At 34.8% G+C, this 17,833-nt stretch overlaps 1 protein-coding gene across 5 annotated transcripts in view; it reads right to left on the bottom strand.

Annotated features, from left to right (window-relative positions):
• Positions 1-17,833, bottom strand: part of MEMO1 (mediator of cell motility 1) — a 150,413-nt gene that overhangs the window by 15,337 nt on the left and 117,243 nt on the right. For 2 of the 5 annotated variants that reach the window (XM_004418167.3, XM_087436949.1), the window contains exons 6-7: positions 9,265-9,407; positions 859-935 (exon numbers count right to left, since the gene is read on the bottom strand). In XM_004418167.3, the coding sequence (XP_004418224.1) occupies positions 859-935; positions 9,265-9,407 (220 nt within the window). Of the gene's footprint in view, positions 1-858; positions 936-3,698; positions 4,235-9,264; positions 9,408-17,833 lie in introns of those variants that run through there. The other 3 variants (XM_087436952.1, XM_087436951.1, XM_087436950.1) reach the window with 2 other exon arrangements.

Genomic DNA, 17,833 nt, shown 5'->3' with positions numbered 1-17,833 from the left:
TTCCTTACTAAAATGTTTTATCTACTTTAAATATTCTTGTAAATATATTAAATCATATCATATCTTAAATCATATGCATAAAGCTTTTCATACAGTGGTAAAGCTGATTTTAACAGATAACATATAGAAGCTTAAAGGCTGACAGAGTTTAAAAACAATTTAGAGACCATCCACTCCAAGTCTCTCATCTTAGAGATGACGAATTGAGGACTGGAGAACTGAAATGATCTGTTGAAGGTCAGAGCAAGTTAGAGACATATCTGCTAGATTTGATATTCTGCTTATGAGTAGATACCAAAACGATTTATATGACTTTTTAAATATTATAACAAGTACTATGACTACCATACTACTTCAAGGAAAATGAGAGCAGGATCAATGTCTACTGTACTCCTGGGCTAGGTAAGAATACAATCATATTTAAAATTCTATATTTAAAACCACAAATTGAAATTCCATTTAAGAAAAATCCAAATGGCCAAAAAATAGAATTAAATAATAAAATGAACTAAGAATTTGCTATAGTTGTTTCTGCTTAACAGTAAGTAATGGCATTAGTAACCTGTAGTCCCTAAAACTACGACACTCCCCCAAATAGTATCTAAAATCCTATCTAATTATTCTTAAATAGTCTCATTAATCAAATAAAATTAAGATGAAGGAAAATTTCTACTAATAGAACAGGGATTATTTTTATTATAATATTCATATGATTACAAACTATATTTTGCACATTTAGTTAAAGATAGGGAAAGAATTATTAGTCCATTGTATATTTCAACATATTGTCTTGAATCACTAATCTGAAATTAAAGAAAAAACCTTAGAGCATTAAAACCCCACACCTGAAAGACTTACCATTTTATCTAGATGTTCAATGGATCTATAAATCTCCCCCTGGGATTCATCATAGTAACTGTAACGGAACCTTTGACCTTGAAACAAATATCATGTACAAAATAAAATAGGGAAAAATTAGAAGCTAAAAAGAAAGCAAGCGCTTACCAAATACTTTCAGTTCTCACGGAAGGCAAAGCACAGCTTAAGCCTCTGAGAGAATCATTCCCAAGAGCCCTTGTACATAAAAATAAAAGGCATATTTGGGAAGGTAGTAAAGAAATGATATATCACCAGTGTTTTATGATGTTAAAAACTATTTCATTGTAGAACCTTAAAGTCACAAGCAATACAAAAGACTAAGGAAACAAAACAGCTTTAAAGTTAGAAGCATTGTTAAACATATTATATCAGTCTACAATGGAAAGTAAACCCAAAGAATACGATTCAAGAAAATTTGGTTTAAGGAAACTATCTCAATGTAACAAATCAATGAAAGCTTAGCTTTTGCTGTACAAATGCAAAGATTTGATTTCTATTACAGAAAACAAGTGTAGGCCAGAGATACAAGTGGCCTGTGTGATTTTTATGACCTCAATTTAAAAATTTATCTTATTTTTGCAAAACTTTCTACTTGGAAAAAGATCAATACAAGTGCCTTAAAATAGGGTGAACAAAAGGACAAATATAATTAAATAGTCCTATTCTAACAATAAAATCAAAATAAGGGCACAAGCACAGAACATTCAATGTTTAGCTGTTCTCCAAAGAACAGAGAGAGTAAAATGGAAGAAGAGTAAAAAGAAGACAGAAAACAAAGGCTCAGGAAATAAATTTTGCTTCCTACTATAGTCATATGAAAACCAAACGTTAAACAGATTCATAACTAATTGTAGATTGTTCTTCAACTGATTATGCTGTATTTCAGATACATCTAAACCTATATTTCAATGATGCCTTTATTTCTAAGAACTCATTACTTGTTTACTTCCTTATTTTTAAAGATTCACCAAAATGCATTTCTAAAGGTATTAGAGTACACCAATCATGTATGCACACACTGTGCCTTGTGCTTCATTTTTAGAGCAATGTTCACATGCCCAATTATTATCCTCACATCTGAGGAGATGGGTTTCTTTGTATAATTATGATTTTTAAGTTTTCTGTTTATTTTACTAAAAAATATCATCTTATAAATAATGAGCAATGCAAAATTATAAAACCCTTTTAACGTCCAATTTTGGAAAAACCACACATCACATTTCTTAACCTTTTATTTACTTGTTGATGCTGAGCACTTTTGATGGTCACCTTTCTACAATATATCATATTTCCTTAACTTTTCACATACATTAATATGTACAATTACTCAATGCGGCAGTTCTTATTTTCCCCCAAGAGCCATTATTAAATCAATATGGCATCCTAAAATTCATGATATCCTAGAATCAAGCAACAGAGTTCTGAGACAATTATCTGCTTTCCGAATATAACAACCTTTTTTCATTAACATTGAAGATTACTGCATATTGCCGTAACTATGAGATCCATTACAGTCCTTGCACTAAAAAAATTCTTAGTGACAATACATCACTCAATGCCCCTACATTAAATAATTCATCAGACATTTCCCTCAAAATTTAGAGTTAGGTATAGCTTTGTTTTTCTTTAAAGAATGTATGTATTTCTCCTACCTAATAATGAGAACTATATATAGACCCTATTTTTCCTATTTGCTAGGTGGCTGTCAGAAGGCTCAAAGCCAAATCTAAAGTCTGTCACAATAATTTATTGATTCAAATCATTGGTACTAAATTTCTACTATTTCAAAGTTCTTCTGATAAAGCTGCCCAAAATCTTCTGTGAAATGAATGAACAATTAAATGAATAATCTTAGATAAGAAAATTCTGTCACTGTCACTGTAGTAAGAGTAATATCCTTGGAAGAAATCAAGATGAGTATTCTTTGAATCTGAACTGCTTCAAGTTTATACTAATGTATTCTCTTTTTCTTGCTTCTGGAGATAGCTGGTAGCTTTAGCTTCAACAATCCTTGTGACTGGGACATAATTGTCTTATCTGAAGACTGCTACTCTCAGGTGCAGAGAAAAATGCATGTACTTTGTGACAGTCATTTGCTACTCAAAACCCCTTTCTGTTTATTCCTAAGTTCAGAGCTGCTGTTTCAAACGGTTGAAGTTGGTCTAACTTGCCCTAATCGTAAGTGAAAAGTGTAACCATATTTTAAAATGTTGTCTTGTTCATATGGACCATTTACAATGTAACTTTCACTTAAAAACTACTTCTAAAGTAAGAGAAAAGTACACAGAATTTTTGAAATACTTTAAGATACTAAATCAACATGTGATTTAATAAGAATGATAAAGTGCACAGAAAATCAACGAGCAAATGTTTAATATTTTGCTATCAACTTTTTGCTACTCTTTAATAGCCACATCACATTTAGTAGCTGAAGAATTGAGTAGAAATATCTGATGAGCTCTAAAGAATATATCAGTTAAGAAGCTAAATCCACACTACATATAGCTACTACACTAAGACAATATCTCACAACAGCTCAAACTGTCTCACGATAATTTTTAAAAATTGTACCAATATTTAAAAATTACTTGAGTAATTCATTCTGGTCAATATACTTACAGAAAGCATCTAATTTGAAATAAATAGTTGCCATCACCTTAGCCTGTATGTATGTATGTATGTATGTATGTAGGTAACTAACTTTAATTAAACACCACTTGGAATTTGAGTTCAAAAGATCTTTTTTTGTTTCTAATTCCTAAAAAATTAAGTTGATCAAGATTTTATTTATAAGAAATAAAATAAATGGCAACACTACCACATACACTGACCATAAATGCACCTTTAATTAAATATTTATTGTTTATTTAAAATATATTATGATTTCATGTACCTCATGAGCAGATATATTTTGTTTTACAACATTTCTAACATTCAGTAGAGCTTATGCATCTAAACTGAACAAATACAGTTGCCTATGTACCTGGAGAACTGGACTTGTGTACTTCTACAAGTATGAATAAAGCATATCACGTAGTAAGAGAAAATTACTTACCTGAAACTTATCCTTTCAGAAGGTACACTGGGAAAATGGATTCTTTGAGCCCCTGTTTCAACTCCAAGTATGAGCTTTCTAGCTTTAAGAGCCATTGACACTGCCCCTAGGGGCAGCACAAGCTTTGGAACTCCCCTAGTGAGTATGTCAGTAGTTTCTTCAGGTGCCTTCCCTCAGTTCTTTTCAAATTCAAAAGATGAGAGGAAAAATAACCCAAGAAAAAAATCCTGTAAAGCAGAAACCTTACTCTTTGAGGGAAGGAGGGTAGCTCATTTGTGAATCCATTCCAGAGCACGCTTTCTGAGAAAAAGAAATACAGGTAAGTAATTTTCCCATCTCCAAAGGTGACTGGTGATTTTAATGAGTGGATTCACAGAGTGTGGAGAATAAGCTCCAGGGATGTCTGTTTAACACACAACAATCAACTAATGAGGACAAACATAACAATGAATGGTACAAGAACCAATACTACTTTTAAGTACCTCAAAACAAAAAGTAAAAAAGTATTAATTACCTCAACATTAAGCTAAACACTGGATTGCAGAAATAAACAATGAATAAGCTTGGAAAGTTGATCTATAAAGCCCCAAAAGATCAGTCAATAAGACAGACTTTCAGTTGTATGTCCAGTGAAAATTGTACTGTTATACATTCACTTAATCATTTTACGTTTATATGTTGAAATGTTTTCAAATATTTGAGATAAACCTCACAACAACCTGGGAGATAAGAGTAACAGGCTATTCTATACTAAGGACCTACACTGAGGACATTCATAATTGAAATCTCTACCAAAGAAAAAATGTATTTCATAAAGGAAATATTATCTAAGTAGCATCAAATAATCATTTTTATAAGCAAAATACTATAGTCCTTTCATTCTGAAGTCTTAGTTATAATGTAAAAGTATTAGCCTTCTCTCAAACTTACAAAAGATCAAAAACCTAAATATGTGAATTCAGTATGTACAAATATTTGAGAAGACAAATATGAAAGCTTGGATTAAGATATATTTCAGGAATTAGCTAACTTACACTCAAACCAACTTAAATATTTAGAAAATAGTAATACCCTCATACCCAGGAGACTAACAAAAGAAAGGAAGAAGAGTATGCATGAAAACGTATTTTTTAATATATATTAAACTATAAATCTGACTAAAGACATAAATATCATAAATATTTAGGGGAACATCACTTTTAATAAGTGGCACATATTTATGAAAAAACAATTATGTAAACCTAGACAAATATGTTTGTAGATAAAATTCAAAACTGCTAAAGTGACTGTAGTGAAATTTATTCATATTTTAAGAAAATAATATAATTTACCATTATCATTTACCAAGTAAATTTATTGAAATTGATTTGCACTTAAAACTACCATAAAAGGAAAATTAAATAGATGCATGAATCCACTTTTAAAGAATCAAGTTCTGTTAGATCCAGTTTCATTTAGAAACTTTTTAGAAGTTAACTAAAAATTATGTTAATGAAAGCTGTCAATAACCTAAATTTGGAAATATAGATTTCAGGGAGGTCAGGAAAACACAAATATTAACAGTAAATATAGAGAAGAGTAAAAATGAAACTTAGGAAAATAGAATGAAAATTCTACTAATTAGAAAAACTAAACAGGTCCAGACAAAATTCTCTTATATGGAACCATCCTACAGGATGTGGAACTTAAGTACACAACATTACTTAACCATAGTAAAAATCAAATACTAGCAGCCAATGTCCTTTTACTTATGCCACTGTTCCTGATAGTAGCAGGACAGGTGAAATGAGGCAGGATCATTGTAAGTGTTACCAGGGAAACACTATCCTATTGAGCCGACTAATGCATTTTCATATGCATCGAGACTAACGATAAGATACAAGGCAGGAACTGAAATGCAGATTTTTTGGGGAGAAGTCAAATGAGAGGATAGAAAGAAGGGGAATAACAGAATCTGTGCTCCCAACTATCCCTTGGCTTGTCTCACCCAAAAAGAAAACTTTCTATTTTTTATCTCCCTAATGTCTCTTTCAAGTCTAAATAAAAGTTAAACGGGATCTGAAAGATGAATATCTTTAAAGCAAAATACACTTAAAAAAAAAGTCATTCTTAGGGCCGGCCCCGTGGCTTAGCGGTTAAGCGCACGCGCTCCGCTACTGGCGGCCCAGGTTCAGATCCCGGGCACGCACCAACGCACCGCTTGTCCGGCCATGCTGAGGCCGTGTCCCACATACAGCAACTAGAGGGATGTGCAGCTATGACATACAAGTATCTACTGGCGCTTTGGGGGAAAAATAAATAAATAAAATTAAAAAAAAAAAAAAGTCATTCTTGTAATGGACATTGGCTAACAAATAACATCAACAAGGCAAAATCCTTCCAATTACATATAGGCCTCCCCAACTGTCTCTATCACCAAGTTTCTCTCTTTATTCTTCACAGAAGCTGGAGAAAAATATAAAGAGAAACAACAACTAGAAGTGAAAAATGTCATCACTGCCAGTACTCTAACATATTATTCAACAAAAAGAACAAAAAAATTCCACTGTATGTATCTGGGTGATTTGTCAACTGTACCATAATCAATTAAGTGATTTTTCTTCAAAAATCAGCTATTTAGAAATGTGGAGTGTGTTAAGAGCCTAACTCAATGAAACTTTTAAGGTCTCTGAGTACTTGTGGAATGGAATACTTCCTGTGAAATGATTTAGAATTCAGTGTTATCATTACGCTGGTATGGCAAAATCAATCTGTATAGTATCGTTAAAAAAAGAAAAAGAAGAAACCACTAAGCATTATGTTTATAAGAAAAAGCTAGATTTTTGAGATGGGAATATAGCACTCATTAATTTAGAAAAGATGATCAATGCCACTAGAGAATGAATTCAAGAAATATGAAACTTAATTTCTAAGTAAAGACAGTTTAACCAATAACTAGCCAATGATTCATAGTACTTCAATAGGCATGTAAAATAGAAAATGAATCTTACTTTACAAGAATGACAGTTATTATTACTCTTACGGAAAGGAGACTACCGATTTTGGAATAGTATCCACGCAACACCTTCCACTTACCCCCAAACCTCCATCAAATTTCCTAATAAGAATAAGTACAGTGCTTTCCATAAGCACAAAGGAAGCACTCAGTGAGTACTGTTAGTGATAGCGATACTAAAAAAAATAAACATTTGGAAAAGTTCTATTATTCAACCGCCAAACGTAAACATAAATATGTTTCAGTCTCTGGATAATTCCCATAGCTAACATTTATCAACATTTGGAAATTTTGAGTCCTTTTTTGTAATTATTAGCAGGAGATTCTATCTTATAATTTAAATACCGAAATTTTCCAGAAATCAGGAGAGCAAATGGCCTAAAATAATTTTCTGAGAATCTAGGAACAATGTAAAACATTTTTCATTTTTCTCTCTCAACATTGTACTTAAATATAGTAGTAGACTAGGGTTTGGTTGCTTTAGAATTCATTAATGAGGTAAAAAGGATGATTCTACAGAAAAGAGCACTATTAAGACATCTACTGATGTTTTATTTCGATTTATGTTGTGGTTGCACATAGTGCCAACCTAGAGGGAGAGCTTAGACTCTGAAGAACAATATCAGGGGAACTAATTATTGAAATCATAGTGATTTATAGTGATTCATAACAGCCTTAAAAATGAAGAGGGAGGGGGCACATGCTTCAAGAATTTTTAATTTCTAAAACATATGGATATGCTTTATTACCAATGCAAATTCACAATACTAAGAAACACAGCCCTTTTTTCAATAATGATATTCCTTAGTTTTTAAGATCAACTACTATTAAACTTCAGAATTCCCAAGAAAAGAACTCTTTTTAAGCATCTACCTAGCCCTCAGATCTAAGTAATATATTTATATCCATAAAACACAAGTTCTGCCAAAGGGAACAAACCAACTAGCCAACAGAATTTGTTACTAAAGAACCCTGAGAACCTCTTAAGGAGTTTGGCAAGGTTGCACAGCCACCTGCACACCCTAAACCAGGGCTTCCCAACTTCAGCACTATTGACATTTTGGGCAGGATAATTCTTTGATGTGGGGGCTGTCCTGTGCATTGTAGGCTGTTTATTTAGCAGCTTCTCTGGACTCTACTCACTAAATGCCAACAGCATCCCCACCTTCCACCCCCATCCCAGTTGTGATGACCAAAAATGTCTCCAGCATTTCCAAATCCTCCTGGGAAGACAATAAGCCCCAGTTGAGAAATTAGTGCCTTAAACAAAAAGACTTATCTATGCCATTAGAGAGAATGGTTCTGTTGAACTGAAATCTCAAGCATGAGGTAAGAGAAGAAGATACCAGCCTAACCAGGCCAGATAAATATTGAATCAACTCGGGCAATCAATGGGTAAGACGTGTAAAAGCCAGGGCTCCCTATCCTCATTGAGGATGTTTTCCTGGCCATTCTAGCACTCTTATCTTAAAATTCTGGTCTTGTGCCTTATGTTTTCTCTATAACCAAAGAAATAACTGGGGAATGAATAGATATTGGCATCCTTAAACCAATGAATAAATGAGTCAAAGAGATGTCCTAAAAGGAACAGGATTCAGAAATATTCTAGAACAGTAATGGATAAATGAGAGCAAACTGTATTCAAAGAATTTAAAAAACAAAATTTACTAAAAGAGGCATCCACAAATGTCTCACTTCCTTTATGATCTATTCACTGTGAAGCTTCCTTATTCTTTTAGTTCATAATAATAAAAAAAATCACGTAAGAGTTCTTATCCTTATAAACCATTACCAATGAAGACCACAGTGCTAACAGCCAACATGTTACAATCTTTGGAGGGAAGCTCTAAACTGAAGACAACTATGGGCAAAAATTAAGTACTGAAGGAAAAAAAAGAAAGAAAAAAAGACTAATTACAAAAGAAGAAATGTGGAAAAGCACTGGCATAGCAGACCATGCTCTTCTACGTTCTAAAGAAGAACACTTATTTTATCCACCAAAAACTAACTTCACAGAATCTACCATACAACTCTACCTGGAAATGGGGTTACAAGATCTTAACTTCCACTAATGTTAAGTGTCTAAGCAAGGATGCCCTCACAGTGTGAATCCAATTATACCAGTCGCCTTTGGAAATGTATCCATAATCCACTATTATAATCTGATCCTTTTTAAATGACCAAAAGACTTTTATTCACTTTTAAACATTGCTGCTAAAAGTAAAACTTTCTAAGGAAAGCGATCAAGAACTGAAAATCTGAGCTTAGAATGAAAAGATACCTTTAACCACAAGTATATAATATCTACCATGATATGTTAAAATCTAGAACTTACCCCAATGGCAGAAATCAGAAGAAACCACAAAGAGATTACTAGGATCCGCTAGATATTTACTGAAGAGTTTTCCGAATTCCTGTTCTTTTGACTCACTCAGAGCTCCAACCAGTACAGGAATAATGGTAAACTCATCCTTATGGCTTAAAGAAAACAGAAAAAAAAAGTCATTTAAGAAGTTTAAGAATAAAAATAGTTTTCCAATGTGTTGGCACTAAAAAGTGGAACATTTATTAATACTGGTAAGGATAATATACATAATATTGTTGAATTCTTAAAACCTATAAATTAAATGTTTAAAGAAGACCATTTAAAAATACAAGAGGTACAGAATACTAAAAATATCTATTTAAATTACAGAAATGTACAATACTTCTTTAGGTAAACAAAGCTATTTCACTACCAGGTATAACAATATCCTCAAAAACAAAAATAAGCCCATCAGACCATGACCAAGTCGAGTCTTCTCAACTATTCATCAAAGCTACAATCATCTGCCTGGACCTTCTGCAATTTTAAAAGAGCATTAAACTCTTCCTCACCTATTTTAACCCTATCCTACTATGAATACCACCATTTCTGGCACTTGTTCTACAAACTTGCCAAGTGAGACCTATAAAACTTAATCTTGGCTCTCATGAGATTCACCAACTGCACCTTACACCTATACTAATAAACAGATACAGGACAGTCTGAAGATACAACTCAAATTTCACTGGTATCTAGGTTGGACATAGAATTCAAGGAAGTAGGTATTAATTTCTAGTAGTAAGAAGACGACACCACATCCACCCACAATGTTTATGGTATAACCACAAGTCCCTTTTTCACTCTAGATTGACAGATTTATGGAAAAGGAACAGAGCAGATTAATAAAGAATAACTATGACGGGCTACAGAAATAGACATTTATCTAAAACCTCTTAAAATTTCATTGTAGTGAAATTTTACTTACATATATTCAATATTATTTATATTCTAAATGATCCCAGATTTGGAATTTTAGAAATGTGAATCATGTTTGTCTGACTTGCTCTGAACAGGACTTTAAAAAAAAAAAATCACCATTATAATAAATGTTTTTTAAGATGATAACCTGACACTTAACTGATGTAGGACAAATGGAATTCATAAAAGGGTTTTTAAAAATACTAAGTTTAAGTATTTCCAAAACAAATGTTAGCCCAGCTTCATAAAAGCTAAATTTAGGGCACCCAAGCGCCTCCCCCATTAAGGCCCCCTTACCCTTGTCAATTGCGAAATAAACAGATCATACAGATCTCCAGTCCCTCTGCAATGCAGGGGCTTCTTGGGCAGAATCTGCATCTATGGAGTAAGAAAAAAAGAGGAAGCTGGCAGAGGAAGCTGCCATGGGATATCTCTTTCTCTGACTCTTACCAGTTTGTTTCACAACTGCATGAATGAATAGGGGCTCTTCGATAAGCTAAGAATGATTACCATTTGAAAGAAAAGAATTTGAGCTCTAGTAAAAATTTAAGAAGATTGTTATGAACTGTTCTAACTTCAAGTACTACCTACATAAATAAATACACTAAGATCATCAAAGAGTCTGCAAGTAATTACAACATGGTAGGAAAGCAGTTATATAGAATACAAAAAACGAAGTCAGAAGAAATGGGTTCAAGTACTATCTCTCTCACATACAAATGTTGAAGGCATGGGTAAGTCACTAACTAACCTAAAAGTTTATTTCCTTATCTGTAAAATGATCCTAATTACAATACCTATTTCACAAAACTGTTACCAAGCAAACACTATAAGGAAAGTACTTGGTCAACAATGGTTGGCTCACTCTGAAGAAACAACACATGTCTGCCTCCCACAAGAGCCACCAAATCATTTGATGAACTTTAGTTTGAGCTTGCAAATCTACCTATACAGAGGTAAAAGCGTCATACTACTTAGAAATCTAAGCTTTGGATCAAGATTCATCCATCCACCTTTCTTTGTCATTTCTCTTAAAAAATTACCTATTGTTCTCTATCCTCACAAAGCATGAATTAGACAAAAGAGCCTTTGGCTTTGAAATGTAATATTTCTAGGTTTTAGAACCCAAGTTGCAAAGTTGGTCCTCCCTAGTGAAGGAGTACAAAATCTCGCCCTCAAAAAACAATATAAAACTGGCTAAAACTGTAAAAAAACACCCATTTGTGCTCTAGAAATCAACCAAAGGCAAAAAACACAATGAGAAGAGTTTATTCATGAAAAATAACTGAACTTCTTGGAAAGAACAGTGGAAGTATGGCATCTTACCAGGAGCCGCCTCCATCCCTCTCCCCTGCTCCACAAACATGGTAGTTCCAGCAAGGTGAGGGTGGCTGTGAAAACCAGCAGCTTCACTGCTGAAGAGACTTGACTTTGATTTCGAGCAAAGAACAGAAAACCACACCCATCAGGAAGCAGAAAAGCCTGCAGCTCTTGTAGCCTGAGATTACTGTATGAGGTAAACCACAAGCCTGAGGACTACCTCAGGGAGTATTTAACAGGGCGATCCTGGAAAGGAGAGAGCCATAGAGGGACTTGGTAAATTCACATATTCTGAGGAGAGGATTGATGCCCTCCACACAACACTGGCTGACTAGGAGATAGCACATACTTGCAGGGGAAACCCAAAAGGTCCCAAGCTTCCTCAAAATGCCAGCTAATTGGGAGGGTGAGAGCAAGCACAAGGGAAAGTAGAGACCTGAGAGAGATCAAGTCTCAGGCATCCCTGGCTAACTGGAAATCTGTATGCATGCACAAGAGACAGGAGAAGACCCAACAGAAAGTAAAGGAGGCAAACTTGAAAATGGCCTGAACTTCCAATGTGCTTCCCAAAACACACAGAATCCACCAACAGAGGTTGAAAGCCTTACGGGCTCAAGGTGTTCAAGTACAATCTCCAACTAATCATTACCTAAGCACTAAACAATGCAGACACAGGGGCAAACTCTATTTTTTTTCTTTTTGTGAGGAAGATCAGCCCTGAGCTAACATCCATGCCAATCCTCCCCTTTTTGCTGAGGAAGACTGGCCCTGGGCTAACATCTGTGCCTATCTTCCTCCACTTTATATGGGACACTGCCACAGCACGGCCTGACAAGTGGTGCCTCGGTCCCCGCCTGGGATCCGAACCCGGGCCACCAGCAGTGGAGCCCGCGCACTTAACCACTACACCACAGGGTCGGCCCCAGGGGCGATCTCTAGAAAGCTGAGGTGAACAGTATAAACAAGAATTTCTTAAAAGCTGAGGAGATACATCAGTAGCCACACATTGTGAGAGAGAGAGATTCTGCAGATAGAGTCCATGAAAGTTACTTTAAAAAAAATGAATGTATGAATGAATGAAACAACCACCACCACCACCACCACCAGAAGAAATTAATAAAATCAGAATTGAGTTGCTACAATATACTATGTAAAAAGCCCAGTTTCAAGAAAAAATTACGAGCCAAAGAAACAGGAAACTGGGACCCATTCTTAGGGGAAAAAAAAGAACAGCCAGTAGAAGCTGTATCCAAGTGGGACCAGATAGTGAATGTAGCAGACAAAGACTTGAAAATAGTTATTATAAATATGTTCAAAGAAATAAAGGAAACTATGCTTAAAAAAGTTAAAAAACATATATACATGTTTGTCTCTCTCTCTACATATATATATGATGACAATGACTAAACAACTAGTAAATACCAACAAAGAAATGCAAAGTATTAAAAAGAACCAAATGGAAATTTTAGAGTTGAAAAGTATAACTAAAATGAAAAATTCACTAGATGGTCTGAAGAGCAGATTCGGTATTACATAAAGAATCAGTGAAATTAAAGATAAAATAAATTATCGCATCTAAAGAACAGAGGGGAAAAAAGACTGAAAAAGTGAACAGAGTACTGTGTAGACAACATCAAACAAACCAGAATGCATACAACAAGGGTCTCAGAAAAGGTATAGTAAAAATATTAGGAGAAATAATGGCTGAAAACTTTTCAAATTTCATCAGAAACATTAATCTAAAGATCCAAGAAACTCAACAACCCAAAGTAGGATAAGCACAAAGAGATCCCCACCTAGATACATCACAACAAAACTGAGGAAAACCAAAGATAAGGAGAAAATCTTAAATGTAGCAAAAGAAAAATGACTCATTACTTACAGAATAGTCTTTTCAACAAATGGTACTGGGATAACTGCATATCCATATGAAAACAAGTGAACTTGGACTTTTACCTCATACCATACACAAAATATATCTCAAACTGGATCACAGAATAACTATAAGAGCTAAAATTGTAACACTTCTAGAATAGGGGTCAGAAAACATCTTTCGAAGGGGGCCATAAATTAATATATTAGGTTTTCTGGGCCATACAATCTCTGTAGCAACGCCTCAACTGTCACTGTAAAGCGAAAGTAGCCATAGACAATACATAAATAAATGGGTGTGGCTATGTTCCAATAAAACATTTACAATAACAAGTTGAGGGCCTGATGTGGTCTGCAGGCTGTAGTTTGCTGATTCCCGTTCCCGAAGAGAAAATCTCTGTGACCTTGGATTAGGCAAAGATTTCTTAAATATGATATCAAAAGCAGAATCCACATAAGAAAGAAAAATGATAACCGAAATTTATCAAAAATGTTTGCTCTTCAACAGGCACCATTAAGAAAATGAAAAGACAAGTCATACAACGGGAGAAAAATCTTTGCAAATCATATATATGAATAAAGAACTTATATCCAGAAATTATAAAATCTCTTACAACTCAGAAAAAGAAAAATTATCAAATTAAAACAAAATTTGGACAAAATATATGAACAGACATTTCACAAAAGAAGATACACAAACGACTAATCATGACATCATGAGTCACTGGAGCAATCCAAATTAATACCATAATGAGGTTAAACTACACATCTATGAGAAGGGTTGTAATCAAAAAGATTGACAATAATAGGTATTGGCCAGAGCCTGGAGAAACTGGAACCCTCATGCATTGCTCCTGCAATATAAAATGGTGCCGTCAAAACAGTTTGGCAGTTTCTGAAAGAGTTAAAACATAGACTTATCATATGACCAAGCAATTCCATTCCTAAGTACCTATTCAAGAGAAACAAAAACATATGTTCACATAAAGACTTATACAAGAATCGTTTATAATATTATTCCTAATAGCCGAAAATGGAAATGATCCAAATGTCCATCAACCGGTGAATGGATAAATAAAATGTGCTATATTCATATAATGGAATAACTATTTGGCAATAAAAAGGAATGAATTACTGATACATGCTGTAACATGGATGAACCTCAAACACAGTATGCTAAGTGAAAAAGGACAGACACAAAAGACTACATTTTATATGATTCCATTTATATGAAATTTCCAGAAATGCAAATCTACAGAGACAGAAAGCAGATAAACAGTTGCCTGAGGTTGAGAGTGGGAGCAAGACTTGTCCTCACATGGACACAAGGTTTCTTTTTTGGGTAATGAAAATGTTCTAAAACCAGATTGTGAGAATGGTTGCACAACTCTATAAATTTACTAAAAATCACTGAGTTGTACTCTTACATGGGTGAATTTTATACGATGTATATCATACTTCAGTAAACACATCTTTGCCAGTTGCAAGCTGTGCTACCTGCAGCAGGTTATTTACAACTATCCTAAGCCTCAATTTTGTCATCAGTAAAAATAGAGTTAATAATACTTACCTTACAAGGCGCTTGTGAGCACTTTAGTAATGTAGAGGAAAGTTTTATCCCTTCTTTTTCTGTCCTATACCTTAAACCATGCTGCAGAAAATTAATATATCCAAATGTGTAACAGACTAAAAAGAATTGAAATCCCAGAACCAACAGTGGAGCACTCTCTTTAAAAACAAACAATATCACTATATCACCAATGCTCTTACTGGTACAGAGCATGAAAAGTTTAAATTCTAACATAAAAATTCTAATATAAAAATGTGAATTCTACAGTTAGTATAGTTCCAGTTAATTCCAGAGCTAATAATACTGTATCGCATATTTGAAAGTTGCTAAGAGATCTTAAAAGTCTTCATCACAAGAAAAAAAATGTGAATTCTAATATAAATATTCTAAGTAATAAGAAAATATAATTAAATTGGCAATGTTTTTACTTGGCGGTACACGAACAATTGAAATCTTAAAACTGATGACATTTTAAACTAGATGAAATACTGCATACAAATAGTTATTTGCTTATTCTTCCTCTAGCATTAATTTGATATTTCTCCCCTGAACATTGACAAATATGAGAATTTTCTCCTCTATACAAATACTTCTTTTTTTTTTTTATAATTTATTTATTTATTTTCCCCCAAAGCCCCAGTAGATAGTTGTATGTCACAGCTGCACATCCTTCTAGTTGCTGTATGTGGGACGCGGCCTCAGCATGGCCAGAGAAGCGGTGCGTCGGCGTGCACCCGGGATCCGAACCCCGGGTCACCAGCAGCGGAGCGTGGGCACTTAACCGGGTCACCAGCAGCGGAGCGTGGGCACTTAACCGCTAAGCCACGGGGCCGGCCCTATACAAATACTTCTAATTTCCCAAATATTTCAGAAGCAGTCCAGAGCTTCTCAAGGTGAGAATGAAACAAATCATAACTAAGCCAGTCACAAGGAAAAGTATCCTTATTGCTAAAGTGCTGAGACTGTCACCACAATAATACTACTATATGATTTATTCTCCTCTCTTCTTTTACTTTTATCTTTATTTATTTTGGTGAGGAAGAGTCACCCTGTGCTAACATCTGTTGGCAATCTTCCTCATTTTTCGCTTGAGGAAGATTAGCCCTGAGCTAACATCTGTGCCAATCTTCCTCTATTGTGTACCGGAATGCCTCCACAGCATGGCTAATGAGTGGAGTAGGTGCGCACCCGGGATCTGAACCCACAAACCCGTGAACCCGTGAACCCGGGGCACCAAAGCGGAGCGCGCAGAACTTTCATGGTCATAGAAACTGAAATTATTCAGTTTCATGGTCATAGAAACTGAAATTATTCCATTTCAACCAAAAAAATATTTTTACTTATTCTTCCAGAGATCCTCCATGTTCTGTAATTCTAAAAAATGCTCTCTTCCTGATGCAGAGGTAATACTCAAAGGCAATCAACATTCATGAAAAAGGGAAACTCAGAAACATATAAAGAAAAACTATGTATGCTGTAAAATCTCAATAAATAACAAGAGAGATTTAACTGTAAGACGTATGCAGAAATACACAAATAATCATGAGTATAAAAGAACACAGAATAAGAACACACTTGAAAATGGCACTGCTCTTATGACTGTCATTTAAGTTAGACAGAGGCAGAAAATCTCAGGCTACTTTCTACGTCCAAAGATAATTAATTAGCCATCCCACTCTGGTCAAGACTAACTGTAGAAAAGCAGATCTTACCTTTCTCTGACCATTTCTAATATCTGAAGACCTTGATTTAAGGCCACAATCAGAAAGGAAAGTATAATCTTAAGATCTAATACAAACCTAAGCTATAATAAGGGTAAGAATGGCATTTAAGTGAGTCAAAAATGCAGAAACTTGGAATGGCAATATGGCAGCCTGGAACTCGGAAAGAGGAATGGGAACTTTGCAGGAGAGTTAACATAGCAGGTCTGTTGCTGCAATCTTTAGAAGGGCCTGCTTGTAAAGACTGGCCCTTGGCTGACATCTGGGAACTTGGCTTTTACAATGTTCCTTATGTTGATTAAGGCTGTTACCCACTTGGGACACTGTACCAGCTTGCCTAGATTGTTTATAAACAATGTGATTCTGGAGAACACCTGCTTTCCTTCTGGAATTCCAGTAGCTGTGGCTACAAGGGCAGACACTGCCTACATGACCAGCCTCCAATAAAAATCCTGAATTTTGAATCTTAAAGCAGGCTTCCCTGGCCAGAAACACTGTACACGTGTTACACTGCTGGAGGAAGCACATTCTATTCAACCCACCCCTACGGGAAGAAGAATGTTGGAAGCCTGCACCTGGATTTCTCCAGATTCTGCCTGATGTGTCTTTTTCCCTTGCTAGTCCTGCTGTGTATCATATCTTTTCCAATAAATCATAGTCAGAAATACAACTATGAGTCCTTGTAGTGAGTCTTCAAATGTGAGGCTGGTTGTGGAACCCTCGAAATAGGTGTTAAAAGCAAAATGACATAAAGGAATCATAACTGCAGAGTTTTAGGGAGCCCTATAAGGAAGAATTTCTCTCATCTTTTCCTCTTGATCAAATTCACCTTCAGACTACACGGACATAAATACAGACTTTATGCAGAATACTGTGACTCACTGTGAGAAAGAACAAACTAAAAAGATCCAGAAAACATCAAGCAGAGCCAAAGAACTGGGGAAGGGGGAGAAGAGAGGGAAAAGGGGGAAGGTAAGCTACCTGTCAATGACAACTAAAATTAACATTTATGTCATTATAAAGCTCTATTGTTTCATCAGTTAAGGGAATCTAATGAGATTATCAAAATTATTTCAAAGGTTATATCTTTCTAAATTTCCATTCGAGTAGGAATACTGATAAGAAAGGTTTTACAAGG

Source organism: Ceratotherium simum, chromosome 11 (genome assembly GCF_057802395.1).
Source record: "Ceratotherium simum simum isolate JZ-2026a chromosome 11, ASM5780239v1, whole genome shotgun sequence".
Taxonomy (NCBI): domain Eukaryota; kingdom Metazoa; phylum Chordata; class Mammalia; order Perissodactyla; family Rhinocerotidae; genus Ceratotherium; species Ceratotherium simum.
Note: the sequence above shows the minus strand (reverse complement) of the source record. Positions and strands in the feature narration are given on the sequence as shown.